This window comes from Hyperoodon ampullatus, assembly GCF_949752795.1.
Source record: "Hyperoodon ampullatus genome assembly, chromosome: 4".
In the NCBI taxonomy this organism is placed as follows: Eukaryota; Metazoa; Chordata; class Mammalia; order Artiodactyla; family Ziphiidae; genus Hyperoodon; species Hyperoodon ampullatus.
Window position 1 is genome coordinate 147,365,621 of NC_136917.1, and position 16,768 is coordinate 147,382,388.

A 16,768-nucleotide genomic window follows, 5' to 3' on the forward strand; every position below is an offset into this window, starting at 1 on the left:
ATCCACTGTGCTATTTATGTACACATTCATGATTGGTCATGTTCTCATTCTGAGTGTAGCACTCTTCGTGATTTCTTATTGGATTTTCTAAGGGGAAGAAGCATGGAAGAGATAGGAGCTAAGTCCCTGCCCCCTAATAGTTGCTGTATATTTTATAAGTAATGTTTTCACGTAGTCACAGATTATCCAATACTGGACTAGCCTGTGGTTCTGTCTTTCGAACTCATGGGAATCGTTATGAGCCAAGATGAGTAAGTTTTATGTTTTATTCTACTTAAGCAGGGCATTCCAAGTGTCTAAAAATTTAAAGTTTGGTGAAGCCATATCTGAAATGTTCTTTTATTTACTTACTGTTAGAAAAAGCAATGGCATACGGGCATCGCTCCCTAGTTGGAATTCTGGATAATCTGTCTTAAAGCAACGGTTCTCAGAGTGTTGTGCCTAGATCACCTGGAAACTTGTCAGTAACTCTGGGGGTGGGCCAGCAATCTGTAGTTTAAAAAGCTTCCCCCCAGGAGATTCTGACAAGTGCTCAAGTTTGAGAATCACTGTTTTAAAGGATACTTTTTTAAAAATAGTCTTTAATTGCATCGAAGTGACTGCTTTTAACTGTGATTTCTTCACAAATGTTCTGAAATTTAGGCTTTGTCAAACAAGTCTGAATAATTATATGATTTATTTTTCAAGTGTACATTTTGAAGACATCTGTGAACAGGCTATAAAATAGTCTTAAGAGTTACAGATTTTCATCTTGTTCTGAAAACTGTTCAGTGTAGTAAGTACTTATTAGATACCTTCTATTTGCCTATAAGAGTTTCTCAATCAAACCAAGGTGTACAAAACCATTAAGTGATTTTATACTTTCTTAGGTAGTTTTCAATGAAATAATTTTTGTGGTATGTAGGTTAAGAAAATATAACACTAAATTATCTAACTTGTTTTCTATTAGAAAAAGTATATAACTAAAATGAAGTTTCTGCACCACGTGAAAACAGCTCAGTGTCTCTCAGTGGCCAGGCACTTTTGGCCTTTGGAGAGTGTTTCAGCAAAGCACTTCAGGGAAAAGCTCCTCCAGAACATTATGTAGGCACTGCTTCCAGGCACGTGTACAATTTGTTCAATTCTGGGTGTCTAGTCCAGGGTGAGTACCTGATAACTAATAAATCTTCCAGGCAATCTCAGGGTACCCAGCTGGTACAAAAGAAGTTGGAGTTTTGTAAAGTATAGTATATGTTTGAGAAGGAAATGATTAAATCTACTAAATGTCCAAATATTTTTTTGTCTGGATAAACACAAGATCAAAACAAGTTTAAAACATAATTATGAAAATATTTAATCAGTAAACACTTCAAGGACTACAGTTTTCCTTTAAATTTAAAATAGGGCGGTTCTTTTTTTCATTGCCACGTCTAGTACCTAGAACAGTACCTAGGATGCAATAATATTTGTTAGGTGCAAGAACCTCCACTTTCAGATTATTAGTCACTATTTAATTCCATTATTTCGGTTTGAATTTATTTTGACCTAATGTATTTTTTTCAAGTTGAACCTATAGAGAATTTAAAACATGTATCAACTTAATAAGACTTTTTTGCACATCTAAGACTATTATTTTAGCCGCACATATCTGGAGTTATTTAGAATTCAGAAACTAATGAATTTAATTCTTTCTAAATCACCCTAACATCAAGGTGTCACTTAATAAAGAATTTTCTTTTTATGCATGCTCTATTTGTCTAGTTTAACTTTGTTCAAGTTCCTATGAAAGACCACTAGGGGGAGCACTTCCTCAGGCAGAGCAGGATGCTTTGGTGACTACAAATTCAGTTCATGTGTCACATATAGAAGACTGTAATCTTATTTTTAAGATTATCTTTGCCTGTTTGAAGTTTATCTCATATTCTTTCCAGTGAAATTGTGCTTACAAGGAATAGGTAGGTAATATTTTTTCCATTTTTTAATTCGTTTATTCCCTACTTGATGATGATGTGTTTCCACCTAGAATGAATGATTCAAAACAATAAAAATAAAATGATTTGTTAAATTCTATTGTTCTAATAAAAATAAGTCTTGTAACATAATCATTTTTACAAGAAGCCACAGAATTTCTGTGGTGCTATCGAGTAGTCCTGCTAAGAATTAGTTACAGTTGCTGAAAGGGCAGCATTTGGCGTTCCCTGTAGCTTAGGGTGAGGGGTTTTCAGAACAGTGTAGACTCCCTTCTCCCCTTCCTGTCTTTACACTGCTGGCCCTTGTCCCCACGTGAAACAAAAGCTGTTGGGTCCTGAGAAATTAGGGAAATTGTATGGTATTTTCTCTTTTCCCAAGTATGTATTAGTAGCGTTTTTATCCACGTGTCAGGCTACGTTCACCCCTGCGCCAGGCAGTTGGCAGCTGTACCGTGGGTTTCTCACTCCAGCAGTGGACAGCTCGTGCTCTAATCAGAAATGCCACAGGCGGCTATTACAGGTGTTTCTGGCATCCATATCTTAGTCACGGCCAGAAGTTTCGGTAATTAGCAGAGTAAATGTTTGAAGTAGGTTTTCTTTTGGAAATTAATAGCTCGTTGATCAGTATAATAGCTAACAGTAGTGGCTCTCATTGGTAAAACTAGAGGTATTCAGGATATGTGAACTAAAATATTTCAGAGTAGTTCCCCATCCTTGCATGGAAAGGATACAAGAATCTAGTGAGGCCTGTAGCCTGTACCCTTAGGCCTGGTGTATAAGGCTTGACCCCCCTAAATGGTCTTACTTCCTGCCATTTTGTCCAAAGATTTCCGGTTGCTTGTTACTGAATGGATTAGGACAATCCCATCTCTGGAATATTGTCAGGTTTGCCCTAAGTGGACCTTTCATGGAAAGTGGTGGGTAAACTGCCGAAACAGAGAAGTAAGGCTTCACTGAGCTTATGAAACAGGTTGCATAAACTCTTTGCATGCTTGCTAATGAACGTTTATTAAAATTTGTATGTGGGACAGTTGATCTGGGCTAGATTTTTTTTTCCCACCTTACCTACCTCAAATTTCAGTGGCCAGTAGCTAATTTAAAAGAATGTAAAAGTTGTATATGACCTTATTAACTAGGTCAGCTAGAAACATCAGGTGTTTGATTGGACTGTTATCCAGATTGCTGTTTCCTATTACTTTCTAATGAGCTTAGAAAGTAGTTTAGTTCTCATCTACAGTCTGCCAAGGGTGAAACTTTGTAGTAAGTTGTGTTGTGGTGCACATTTCCAATGTAGTTCCTTAAAACTTAGGGATTTCACAAAATAGTAAAATTTTAAAACTTTTGGAACCAAAATAGGTGACAACTTTCTATTTTGTCAGGTATGAGGATATTAAAACTATAACTGCCATTCATTATGACTACCATTTCATAAAACATTTTACAGTCAAAATCTCAGAAAGTGGACAGTTAGCAATTTTATACTGTCAATAAAGGAAAACTGGAAATATTAAAAATAATTTCAAATGAAACAAGAGGGTTACACCATAACATTTTATTTTACAGTGCTATACTTTGTGCTCTTGTTTTCTGGATATAGGTTTGTCAGTTTGGAGATGTTAAGACTTTGGGGTCTCACAAAATAGTAAAATTTTAAAAATCTTAGTGCCACCCAAAAATGGAGTCTGAATGGCCACTTCTTTCTGATAATTCGTTTTTATCACAGTTAATGTTGAAAATCCATTTTCAACTGGATATGTGAAAATGGAAGCAACTCTTCTGAGGCTGCCTTAGTCAATTCAGAGTATTCTGGGCAAGAACAGCAGTAGTCCCATCTCCAGACAGGGCTAAAATCTGCAGTGACTGACTGGGTGACCAGTTCATAAGCACTGCAGAGAAGGTCAATGGAATATAGGTGCCTTCAGCCAGGGCCACAACCTGAGACCTCAGTCCTGAGTGCCAAGCTTAAAGCATTCTGGGAATCAGCTGAGGGAGAGCGGCTGCAGCCAGGAAGGAGAGGAAGCCTAGCAGTCCAAGGACAAGCCACTGGATTAACTGGTGTGTGTGTGCTCCTGCCACAGCAGAACACTGCTCACTGCTAATACCTTGGGCACTGGCTGATTATTAGGATTTATACACTGGACAAATGACTGAAATGAAAAAATACTTTCTTAAATGAAGAACCAAGATGTGGCTCTAGGAGCACTGAGTGACAGAGATGTTGTCAGAGACAAATTCGGATCCCCAAAGACACAGGTGTTTGAGCTCTATTAAGTCAGCTCAGGTAACTGAGGAGTGATGAAAAGGGAAAAATAAAAGCTTTTTATAATATAAACGTGAATCTGACTTCTCCTTTGTCCCTGGGTACACAAAGGAATATGATTTGAGATTGCCTGTTTCCTAGATATACACTTGTTCAGGGGCTCAGGATTTTTTTTAACAACCTTGGTGAGCATTCCTTTCCTAAAACGAGCCCTTTTTTTTTTGCGGTACGCGGGCCTCTCACTGTTGCGGCCTCTCCCGTTGCGGAGCACAGGCTCAGCGGCCATGGCTCACGGGCCCAGCTGCTCTGCGGCATGTGGGATCTTCCCGGACCGGGGCATGAACCTGTGTCCCCTGCATCGGCAGGCAGGCTCTCAACCACTGCGCCACCAGGGAAGCCCAAAACGAGCCTTTTTAATCCAGTTTGGTGGGAGCAGCATAGTGGGATGGAAAGAGTCATCATCTGTGATTCAGGAAGTCTGCTTTATAATCACCAGATTGACCTTGAACAAATCAATTCTTCGTATCCCTGGTTTTTTTCATTTATAAGAATCAAAATGGCCTTTCTGACTTCAGTAAACCGGATCAGGCCAGTGTTTCAGAAGATCAAATATTTCCTCACAAAGCAGTTTTAATGACCTCAAACAGGTTATGGCTAAAAGTTCTTACAAATAGTATATTTAAATGTTTGCCAATAAACTGTAAGACTTAGGTATTGAATTTTCTTAAAAAGGACTGAAAAGAATGAAAGTAGGGGCTTCCCTGGTGGCGCAGTGGTTGAGAGTCCGCCTGCCGATGCAGGGGACACGGGTCCGTGCCCCGGTCCAGGAAGATCCCACATGCCGCGGAGCGGCTGGGCCCGTGAGCCATGGCCGCTGAGCCTGTGCATCCGGAGCCTGTGCTCCACAACGGGAGAGGCCACAACAGTGAGAGGCCCACATACCGCAAAAAAAAAAAAAAAAAAGAATGAAAGTAGAGTCAGAAAAAGGGAAATGGAAGGTAATATGAGTCCTGGTGACATGAAAAGCTAACTTAAAGCATGTGTCTAAAGATTTCTTCTCCCAAGTTACAGGAGCCTGGTTTCTAATGGCTCTTGGGTACTTTACCTGTAATGCTGCTAAGTGGACCTTTTTTTTTTCCAGAGTCCTTTGTTCTGCTTTTGATCTGCCACTGCTATCAGTGTTGGTAAATATATTTTGTGGTCCAGAATTTTTTTTATTAAGGTTGGCTTTATTGTTGGCTGTCTTGTGTAGAGGTTTTCTCTTTACTGTTAACAGAAGACCTAGAGGAGAGGAGAAAACCATTTGTGCATTTTTCTCAGTTCTTGCCTTCTCTCCCTCCTGCTAGCACCAATCACTGCCTTATTGACCTAGAAGGCTGACCTCAGTCTGAGACAACTACTTCACCGTGTGACCATCCCCCTAAAATGCTGATTCTGCTAATAGGCCTCCAAAATGGTACTAGAGTCTTGGGTTTTCTCCCTAAAGAACAGGGAACCCTTTGCTTGATTCAGATGGCAGGTCAAGGATATCTAGAATACGTGGATTGCTTTTAATCACAGCTGAAAATTTTTATCGAATGTAGGGCCTTTTATAGTGTTCATGATTTTCAGGTGATTTCTTCTCCTGAGCACAGAGATTTACAGCCCAGAGGCACTGTAAATGCTAAAAAGAGGATCTTTCATCCCTATTTCCAGCCATTAAGATTTCCATACTCCGTTTTCTTAATACTGGAGAAGTTGGGCAAGAGTTAGAAATAATCTGGTCCAAAAGACTGATCCAGAAACCCGGTTTCTATTAAGTGTTCTTCAGTTACCTCCTATTTAGACCACAAGCCTGCAACAAGTGTGGTTTGCATAGCCCCTGTTTGGAAAAAAAAAAATTTGTTCCACAGAAATATGAGCTACAAAATTTTATGAGCAACTTGAGGTTTTTTTACATGCAAGTCGCACTGACGACTGATTCATTCTCTACTACCGGACCATATGAAATACAGAAAGCTATCTGGCACTTTAACTTCCTTGTCAGTAAAGCAAGAGATACTGTGATTCCAAATTTGAAGAAGAAATAGGCACCAATTAAGTCAATTGCCCAGGGGTCTCATAAAATCAAGGGTCGGCAAAGATTAGAGAGGGATCTCTGCTTAGGGACAGCAACTAGAAAACAGCCTTGGGCCTAGTGCTCTCCCACCACAAGGTGGCACAATTCCCCTTGCCTGAAATCTTTGGTTACTGAAAGAACACTGACTTCCATAGTGTATATATCATCGTCTTTGCATATAAGTAATTATATCGGACTGCCTTGTCTATGATATTATGTTTCCAGGGGCTAAGCTCTAGCTCACTTTTGAGATACTAACCAGCAAAATGTTTTCCACACCAGCGTAGTGGTAGCTTTTCACAGTTACTAGCCCCTATCTCATTTTCCTTCATTGCCAATGGTGTAGCTAGAAGGTAATGAAGTCAAAGCCCAGGTTTCAGTAAATATGAAAATAACTTATTTATTACATGATAACCACTTTACATACATTATCTCATTTTCGCAGCATCACCAAGAAATAGGTACTATTCTCATACCTATCCTATGGAAAACCAGGATTACACATAGCCAGAAAGTGGTGGTTGTGAGATTTAAGCAGGCTTGTCTGTCTCCAGAGCTAGAGCTCTTAACCACCATGAATCATAAAGAAAAATTAGTTCATAGGGATGTGTTGAAGTCATGTTTCTATGATCAGATAAAATAGTTTATTGGTGAGATAGTCATTGTTCAGAAAGAACTTATGTCCTAAAGTGGGGCCCAAATCCTTTACCAAACTCCACAAGTATTCTTGTACCCTCAGTTCAAACATGTGCTCTACATACCTTTTGCTTTAAATAAAACCAGACCTGAGATATTTTCTCTATGGCTCCAAATAAGGTTTTATTTGTCAAAATTTAAATCACTGACCATTTTAAAAAGAATTCAGGTAAATAGAAATACAGTGGCTTTTTAAAAATTAATTTGTTCCCAACATGCCAGTAGGGAAGTTTAGTATGTCAAAAGTTCTAAGAAGTCCTTCAGGAAGTAAACCTGTGTCACTTTGTTTAATTCAGTTTGGTTTCTTCCTAAACTGAGTTCTTTCACAGAGGCTTTCTTCCCCCATCCCTTGGAATCAACATTGAAAAACCCTCTAGGAAGTGCTGCCCGGTACAGCAGCCTTGAAGAACTTACCATTCTTTCATACACTGCCCTCTGTCATGCCTCTGTGCTCCTGCATATAGAGTACCTTCTTCCTGTAATGTCTTCTCCTTCTGGATGAACTGTTACTCGCCCTTCAAGAAACAACTCAAATGTAACCCTGTCTGGGAAGTCTTCTCCAGCCTTCTTAGATTCTCTCTCCTTGCTGCTCTTGGTGCACTGAGACTTCTACTAGAGAATCTATATTTCACATTGTCATTATTTTTCATGTTTGTCTCTTGCACTAGATTGTTGTCTCCTTAAGAGTAATGGCCGTGCTTTATTTATCTTATTACCACCTGCAGCTCTGACTGCACCTAGCACTTAGTAGGAGCTCACCAGATAAATCTGTTGAAGGAATGTTGAGGAAAGTGAGGCTCAGAATGCTTAAGCAACTTAAGGTTACATTGCTGTTTCACAGCAGAGGTGGGACTCACACCCAGGGTGCCTTGACTCAAGGTGTACTGCTCTTTCACTGGGCATGAATAGCAAATTTGTGGCAGAAGTTTAGCTCTTCCCCCACCCATGCCCCATGACAGACAATAATAACCCAAGCTCCACCAAACCCAGCCTTTTGCTCTGGAACTTCAAGCGTCCCTCCAGGAAACCACTACCAGAGTGGGCCCAGGAGGTAAAGTATACTTGTTCTCCTTGCCCTATTCCACACTCTGCCTCCTGCCAATCTGTTTTTGTGGGCCTGGTAGAGTGGCTGTTGACTGTCGAGTTCCCCCACTGCTCTGCTGAAGACCAGGTACCCTGAGCGGGCTCTCTGTGGCTTAGCAGCCTCTGTTCCCCTTCAGTGAGACCGTGGCGGGGGGAGGCAGGGGCGGCGCTAAATGCCCCTAAATGTCCACTTCTCTATCTGCCCCAGTGCTGCCAGCCATTCCTAGAATCCTGATTTGGAAGAGCCGCTGCCCCTTGGCACCTAGAGATTAGAGCAGATTTTGCTCCTCACGCACTCATACACCAAGGTTTGGCAAATACTTTCTCTTTTAATTCTGTAGAGGCAGTGTTAGAATATTTACTGGTGATAGGAAAGAATATGAATGCAGCAGCCTGGAAACAATCTAGCTTATGGGTCATAAATTTCATCACTAAGGTCTTGCCCAAGACTGGTTTGGCTGACACAAAATTTACTGAGTGTATCACCTGTTCTCCTACTTAACTGCAGTTCTCTCTGGAAATAATCACCCCAGATCCTCCTTTTCCACCCTACTTTTCTTTGGCTTTCTCTCCCCAGCCCCTCAGCCCAGAAGAGGCTATTTCTGTTCACATGACTAAGAAGACAGTGGATCACTACTAGGTTAATGGGCATTGAGGCACCTTCCCTCTCCCCCCTCCTAGAAAGAGAAAAGGATGGTTTTCCTGGCTCCTTCTGTTGTCTCCTACAGCTTAAGACCTATCAAAAGTTATACCAAAGTAAGTTTTCAGCATGCAGCTGTCCTACAGGTGTCTAACAAGGACAAAGATGAAGCTAATGCTCCATGCCTTCATACTTCCAGTAAGTTTGGGTGACTGGCTACAGTTGCAAAAATAGCTAATATTTCTAGAGCAGTTACCATATACCAAATACCATGCTAAGTGCTTTATGTGAATAATCTCATTTACTCTTTATTATCTTTCCATAGTATAGATGCTATTCTAATCCTCATTAGAGAAAACTGAGGCTTAGGCTAACTTGCCCTACGGCACACAGAAAGTAGAGGAGCCTGGATTCAAACACAGGTCTGTCTGACTCTAAAGTCCATGACTTTGACTACTGTATTCTAACAGATCTGTCCAGTAATGGAAAGGGCCACCTGGACAGGTAATGAGCGAGTTCCTGATTTGAGGAGGTGTTTAAACAGGTACTGGACAAACAGTAATCTTAAAAATCTGTTCTACCAGTACAGCTCACTCTAATGTCGGTGATGATTTTCTATTTGCCTGTATGGCTTCTTACTAGTCATCATTATCATCATCACCTCTAATTAGCACATACTGTGTGTCAGGCATCTTTCTGAGGAGTTTTACTTACATTAACTCATTAACTCATTTATGAAGTAGGTATTATTATCCCCATTTTATAGGTGAGAAAACTGAGAAAGTAACTTGTGACAAGCTCACCCAGTTAATAAATAAACTGATTGTAACTCAGGCATCTGGCTCTAGTCCATTCTCTTAACACTACATTATATTGTCTCAATATCTGACATGTATGTGATACTCTTTTTAAAATTTTATTCTCTTTTATTATCAGAGGTATAATACATATTTGTTGTTTAAAAAAAAAGTCAAATACATTATTTCAACACAAGTTGAAAGTCCCCCATAATTCCATACCCCAGAGATTACTGTTACCCTCCTTAATTATATAGTCACATATATTTATGGGTTATACTATACATAATACTAATATCTATTTATGTGTGTGTGTTTACCTCTAATAATATATCTGGGATATTTTTCCATGACTCTTCAAAGCTCTACTTCATGCTTTTGAACAACCGTATTATATGGACCATTAACATGTACCAGTTTTCCTACAATAGACAGATCTACAAGGAAGATACATAGATATAGATATACATATATCTATATATAGAGATATATAAAACTCTAGCTGGTTACCTGTGGATATATATGTCAACCAGCAGTTCTATACCAGAGTACCGAGAGGGCTGATCTCCCCGTACCTTTGACAGAGCTGGGTTTATATGACCTGTATTTTTCATTAACACAAATACAGTAGGTAGAAAATGGTATTTCAGTTTCTGCATTTGTAAATTCTGTATGAGATTGGAAATCCTGTTTTGGGTTTATTGGACATTTGCATTCCCTCTTTGAACTGCTCCTTCATGTCTTTTGTGACATTGATAATGACCATTCCCTTCTCTGAAACTTTCTCCTCCTGTGAATTCCTTTCTATTTTTTCCTGACTCTTCCAATTCTCTAAAACTCCTCTTGAGTCTCCTTCCCAGTCCTCCTTCTGAATGACCCCTAGATAATACAATAATAATAATTACAATAATTAACATTTCACAGATGCTTAGTATGTGCCATACATTAAATAAAACCTTTAAAATAGAGTCTTATTGTTTGTATTTCATTAGCTGAAGAAAGGAAGATACAGTCTCACTGTAAGTGTAAAACCTCACACTTGAGCCCTCTCTATTTTGATCAAAAACACCACATATGTTCTCTCCAAAATAAGTGTAAACGTTCTCCAAAGTTCTTACCTAAGTTTTCTTGTTTAACATACACATATTCCATGGATTTCTTATCCATTTCTTTAACTTCTAATGCATCTCGAGTTTCCGGTCCATACAGCCTATTAGACAATGCTGAGTGGATGTATTGTGGGTACCTCAAATTTAACACATCCAAAAGACCTCCTAGCCTTCCTCCAAGATGACCTCCTCTTGCCAATATGCTCTCACTTAACAGCACTGCCATTCACTCAGTTGCTCAAGCTAGAAACTTCAAAGCCACCTTTGAATGGGCCCCTGCCTCCATTACACCTCACGTCTAATCAGCTCTAAGGTCTTGCCAATTTGAGACTCCAAATTGTTCTCAATCCATCCTCCATGTGCCTTCTACTATGGTTTTAGATAATTAAGGCTCTCAACACCTCTCCCTTGCACTATTGCATCTGCCTCCTAAGCGGTCTCCTTCTATGGTCTCCTCAGGTCCCATCTATCCTTCCATGGCTGACAGCTAATGTTTCAAAGCCAGTAACTGATCATGGCACAACCTGCTCAAAACCCTTTGATAGTTACCTTCTGTCTACTGAATAAATTCTAAACTCATCAGCATAGCACATAAAACATTCCATAATCTGACCCCAATTTATCTTTCCAAACTCATCTCTAGCACGTTCCTACTCAGGTACCTCCAGCTACAACAACTCAAGGCCACTTGCTTCTCCTCAGAAACATCAAGTCTCTCCAGGCCACTATGTTGTTGTTTGTGCTACTTGAAATGCCCTCCTCTGGCTTTTCTACCTGTTGATGTTTTACTTTTCTTTGAAGACCCAGCCACCTGCCTGCTGCGTACACACTGTCTCCCCCTACATTTCCAGCCCTACAATTTATTACTTGTCCTCTGTTTATATTTCTATTAAAGCGTTACTACAGACTAACTTGTAATCTGGTCATGTGTGTCTGTTTTCTTGAAAGGACTATATCTTAAACATCTTAGTATTTCTAGAGCTTACAGGGAGCTTGATATGTAAATGATTAAAACTGAAGTCCATTTGTGATTTAGGTAAAAGACTAAACAATCTCAAAGTTTACTTCCAAATCTGAGATTTTCTGTGCCTTTTCTTTATACTGAAATCTTATTTGAGGCTCTTGCAACTAACATTCAACCTTGGAAACCAACTCCTATTTCATGGAGCCAGTTCTGCTTTCACTTCTTTGCAGAGGCTTCAAAAGCCAAGAATTTGGGCTCTTGGCAATGAAAGTTCGGTAAATGTTGTCACTGGGTTTCCAGAGGAGGCGGGGTGGAAAGCACAAGAGCACATCAGGAAACTAGCAGAGTTCCAGGACATCTGGGATTGATGATTCCAGCAAGATGCTCAAGCCAAGAGAACAATTCCTGTACTGGGTTTTTTGTGGGGTTTTTTGTTTGGTGGTGGTGGTGGTGGTGTTTGACATCTGGGCTTTGGCAGCCACGCCTATGGCTTTGCTCAGCAATTCTTGAGGAATGAGATATGAGCTTGTTTCAGGACTCACATCTTACTGACTGGACTTCTGCTACAGCAGCGTCCTTCAAAAGACTCTTCTTTTCCCCTTACATGTGCTTTCTTGGTAGGTCTAGGTCTCATTGTCATTTACAGAGAGAAGAATTAGCCCCCGAGAACCAAAAGAAACTCATACTACCTGGGGCCTGAATTGGGTTATACCAATGCTTCCTAATTTCTCCTCCTCCTATCATTCTTTTCAAATCATGGACAAGGAACCAGGAACAGTAAAAAAAAAAACTCGAGGGAAAAGCAACCTCAAGCTACTGAGGAAATGGATTCACTCCAGCTATTCTGAAGTTTCTCTTTTTAAATACAAGCTGAGTAGAACTTTGTTCCAGTTTTGAGGACACATGCATTTCTTGTCTGAAGTTACAAGTTTTGTGCTTTTAGTTTCATTATTTTTACCTTCAGTGTACAAAATATACTTTAGATATGTTCAAAGATTCAAATTCTCAATCTAATTCCCAAACATACAAACATATTGTAATAACTGCCCAACGATCCATCACAATTAGGATTTCAAATATTCCGACCTATTACCCCGGAAGCAAAAGGCATGTACTGCAGAGGAAGGGGGAAGGAAATGTGTTTTACTAACATTCATTGAGTACATATTCTGCCAGGCACTGGCCTATGCATGTTATATATTTTATTGAAAACTCACAACAACTCTATGTCATATGCTATTATTTGCATTTTAGTGATGGAGAAACCAAGGCTCAGAGGTTAAGTGATTTTTCCAAGGTCATATACTTATTAAGTGGCAGAGGCAGGTTTAAGATGACAGGGCTGACTCCAGTAATATATACTCTTTACCCATCACTCTTAATATAAAATAATAATAGCGTGATATATAGAAGCTTCTTATCGAAACATTCTGACCTATTATCTCCAGCATCTCAGAAAGATAATTCTTCTTATTTTATTCTTATGCCAACATTTATTGAGTACTTAAGACCTGTCAGGCCCTGATCTAAGTGCTGTATTATATGTGATCTTATTATTTCTCAGAAAATCCACTTTTTGAGGAAGGTACTGTTATTTCACTGATGAATAAAGGTGCTGAGAGAGTAAGCTCACCTCGGTCAGAGAGCCTGATTTAAAATCCAGACAGCCTGCCTTCAGAGAGAAAGCTACACTGCCCACGGAGAGCACGTTCCGGAGCTACAGAGACCTGGCTTCACATTGCACCTCTGCCTCCTCCTGGGCAATTCAACTTGAACGTACCTGTCCTCAGTTCCCCCATATGTAAAACGAGGTTCTTGGGACTTGCCTGATGATCAGGTGTCCCCATATACAGTCTCAAATTCCTCAAAAGTCAGAATCCCTATTATGTAGTGAAAGGCAGTGTATTTTTGAACTATGACAGACCTGGGTTCAAATCTTACCACACTTACTGGCTAGATGATTTTAAACAAGATATTCAAACTTTCTGAGTCTCAGTTTCATCACCTGAACATAAAATATTTTTTATTTTTAATTAATTATTTTTAATAAATAATTATTTTAATAAATAATTATTATTAATAAATAACCCTACTGAATAGGGTTATTTATGAATCAGAAATAATACATGCATGTTACAATATCAGGGGATTGGAAGAAGTTCTACCTTATAGTTATTATTAATACTGTTATGGTTACTGACTAAGAAAACATACTTTCATATACACCAGAGGGCAAAGTTTCCCATATACCCTCCTACCGTGGGGATCACTGAGACAGGCTAGAGAACATTCTCTCCTGGGTAAGATCAAACAGGAGACAGTCTGCTGTTGGGCCTCCTTTAGGTGTGGCTCTGACTGAGGTGGATGGGGACACGATGGGCTGATGTATTCTCTATGCTCATCTTGTCCCCCACCTGGCCAATGTAGTGAGAAAGTACTGTGAGTCACCTCCAATGATGTGCAGTCAGAGTCCTAGCTCTAACCCCATAATGACACCCCTCTTTGTCAGAGGGCTCTAAGGGGAAAGCACATGGCCTTTAGAGTCACACTTGCTTGGGTCCAAACCTCCAAGACTTAAGTGAATTTAGGCGTGTTCTTTTACAGAACATCAGGCCCCCTTCTGTCAAACGAGAGCTATCATGTAGGGTATTTGTAAAACTTAAATACTTTATGAATAGGATCTAGCTCAGTTTTAGGGATTTAGTATACACTCAACAAAAGAGAACAGTTCAGGATCAGTATCATTCTGAGATGAACAAACAGCAATGATATGCCAAGGGTCAAGAAGGGGGCAGGTCTACACAAAACACTCTTCTTTGGCTGAAATTCTAAACATTTTTTAAGAAGAATCTGAAGAGGCTCTTTTATTTTTAACTTTGGAGACAACTGTTTCCCCCCAAATGTTGCCTTATGTTTAGGGACTTAGATTTTGTATGTTTAGCAAGAAAAATAAGTTTAATGTATTCACTTACTTTTTTTTCTGGCCATGCCCCCGGCTTGTGGGATCTTAGTTCCCCCACCAGGGATGGAACCCAGGCTCTCACCAGTGAAAGCATGGAGTCCTAACCACTGGACTGCCAGGGAATTCCTTCACTTGCTTTGTTATAAACCCAATTTGTATCTATCACAAGCTGTTAGCTGAAACAGTCTTGTAGGACTTGGTTATAATGCTCAGCATTGAAAGAGACATACATACTAAATAATATTGCAGCAGACCCCTGTAACATCGGGTTCTGAGAGACTACTAGAAATTGACTAGGTACCTCCAGTTTAGGATTTGGCCAGATCCATAGTACAGGTTGGCATTTTGCCTTACTAACAAGAATAACAGGTGAATCACCCCTAAATGAATGAATCTGGGTGAGGCCATGCTATCCGTATATCCACACTGAAGACCTGGTTGATGATCAGGGTCAGAACTTACCTCTGCATTAGAGTAAGGAGGTTTTTTGTGTCTCTGCTTTTACAGTGCTCATTTCCATATATGAGGATTTGAATCATCAGACACTGTAGGCGAGTTGAGAAGCATAACAGTTTAAAGAGGATCAAATAACAAGCACCTTCATTATAAACCAAACTCAGGAGAGCACCAGTGGAGCTGAGATGTCACAGGTTTACATTTCAGATGCCTGTACTACTCTTCCTCCTGGCTCCCTTCCAAGGAGGAAGGAGTCTGAATCGAAGGCTGTGTCCCCCTAGTGCTGTACCTGTATCACTCCACTTCACTGAAGCTTCCACTACCATATGTGGCTGTGGAAAACCAAAGTAACAGGCCTGAAAATTGACAGCATGCCTACCTAAAACCCACACTGGTTTCCACCAGGATTTTCCAAATAGCTGTAACCAAACGGGTAGATATAAATGAAATCAGTGTACGTGTCCCAAACTTGCATTGCATTCTCATGCTACATAACTTTACTCTTAGGCAGTTTTCCATTGTAAATTTTATTGCTGACCTCTCTATCCAATCAAGATGGAATTATAGGCACCAGATTTGCCCTCCCACGTGAAACAACCAGAAAAGAAAAAGTAGACGAAATATATTTGGAACGATCTTCAAGACAATGAACATTAGGCAACAAAGGACAGTGTTCCCCGAGAGAGGGAAAGCAAGTGAAATAAACGCTATGATTGCAGATGACTACTTTGAGACCATCTCCAGGCTGTGATGCAGGGAAGTGGAGCTCAGCAGACGCCCTGAATTGAGGATATGGAGCTGAGAGTCTCAGGAGACTCTCAGGGCAGAGAGGAGAGACAGCTGCACAGAAAGAGAATATCTATATCTGCAGTGTGTCCCCTTCAAGTGCAGTTGGCCCTCAGTCTGGGAACCTGCAGATACAGAGGGCTGACTGTACTGCAACATTTTATACTAGGGACTTGAGCACCTGCAGACTTTGGTGTTGGTGAGGGGGTCGGGTGGGAAGTCCTAGAACCAATCCCCCACGGATACCGAGGGACAACTGTATTCAGCAGAGTACTGATTAACACAGAGGTGTAAAAACTGCCCAAGGCTTGAGAAAAGAATCTGAAGGTACTGGAGGGAACAGTGCCCTGTGTTTATACAGGGCCAGGTATAGTGGCCTCTTCACATCAGCCAAACTGGAAAGCCTCATTGGCATGGAGCATTGGGTGGGCTACTCAGAGGTACTGAGGCTTTTGCTTCAGTAATGGGGGTTAATTAGCCCTTGACTAAATGCAGCCCTAGTCCCATCTAACAAATCTTAAAAGCAGGACCTAAAAGGACCAAAATGTAATTTAGCTGAATTCCACAACAAGGTAATTTAAATGATTTCCAGAACAAAGTTCAAGAATACTTACAGAAATACAAAAATATCCAACACCCAACAAGGTAAAGTACACAATGTCCGGCATCCAAACAAAGATTCATGTTGAATCCCTACTCCAAATGGAGGATGTAGACATGACATCAAACATTCATTGCTGGTAAAATCTAGATGGGGCTCTCTTTCATTGACTTTGTATGGAACATGGTAAGCCCTTACAATGTATATGCTGGGGTCTTTTTTCATTTCAGGAAAGTTATCTCCAATGATTTCTTTGATTACTGTTTCTATTCCAAGTATTATAGTTCCACTTCAGAAATACATAGAATTCTTTGGCTGAATCTCTACTTTGTCCTCCACATCAGCTACTTTCTCATTATATACATTC

The 16,768-nt window shown here is 40.1% G+C and overlaps 1 protein-coding gene across 1 annotated transcript in view; it reads right to left on the reverse strand.

Moving 5' to 3' along the window:
- Positions 1 to 3,740: 3,740 nt before the first annotated feature.
- The window catches only part of TTC23L (tetratricopeptide repeat domain 23 like), a gene marked incomplete at both ends in the record, with an annotated part of 56,624 nt that continues 43,596 nt past the window's right edge, over positions 3,741 to 16,768 (reverse strand). Inside the window, 3 exons of the mRNA XM_079701619.1 lie at positions 3,741 to 3,898; positions 10,642 to 10,733; positions 15,021 to 15,103. Coding sequence (XP_079557745.1) covers positions 3,741 to 3,898; positions 10,642 to 10,733; positions 15,021 to 15,103 — 333 coding nt within the window. The remainder of the gene's footprint in view (positions 3,899 to 10,641; positions 10,734 to 15,020; positions 15,104 to 16,768) is intronic.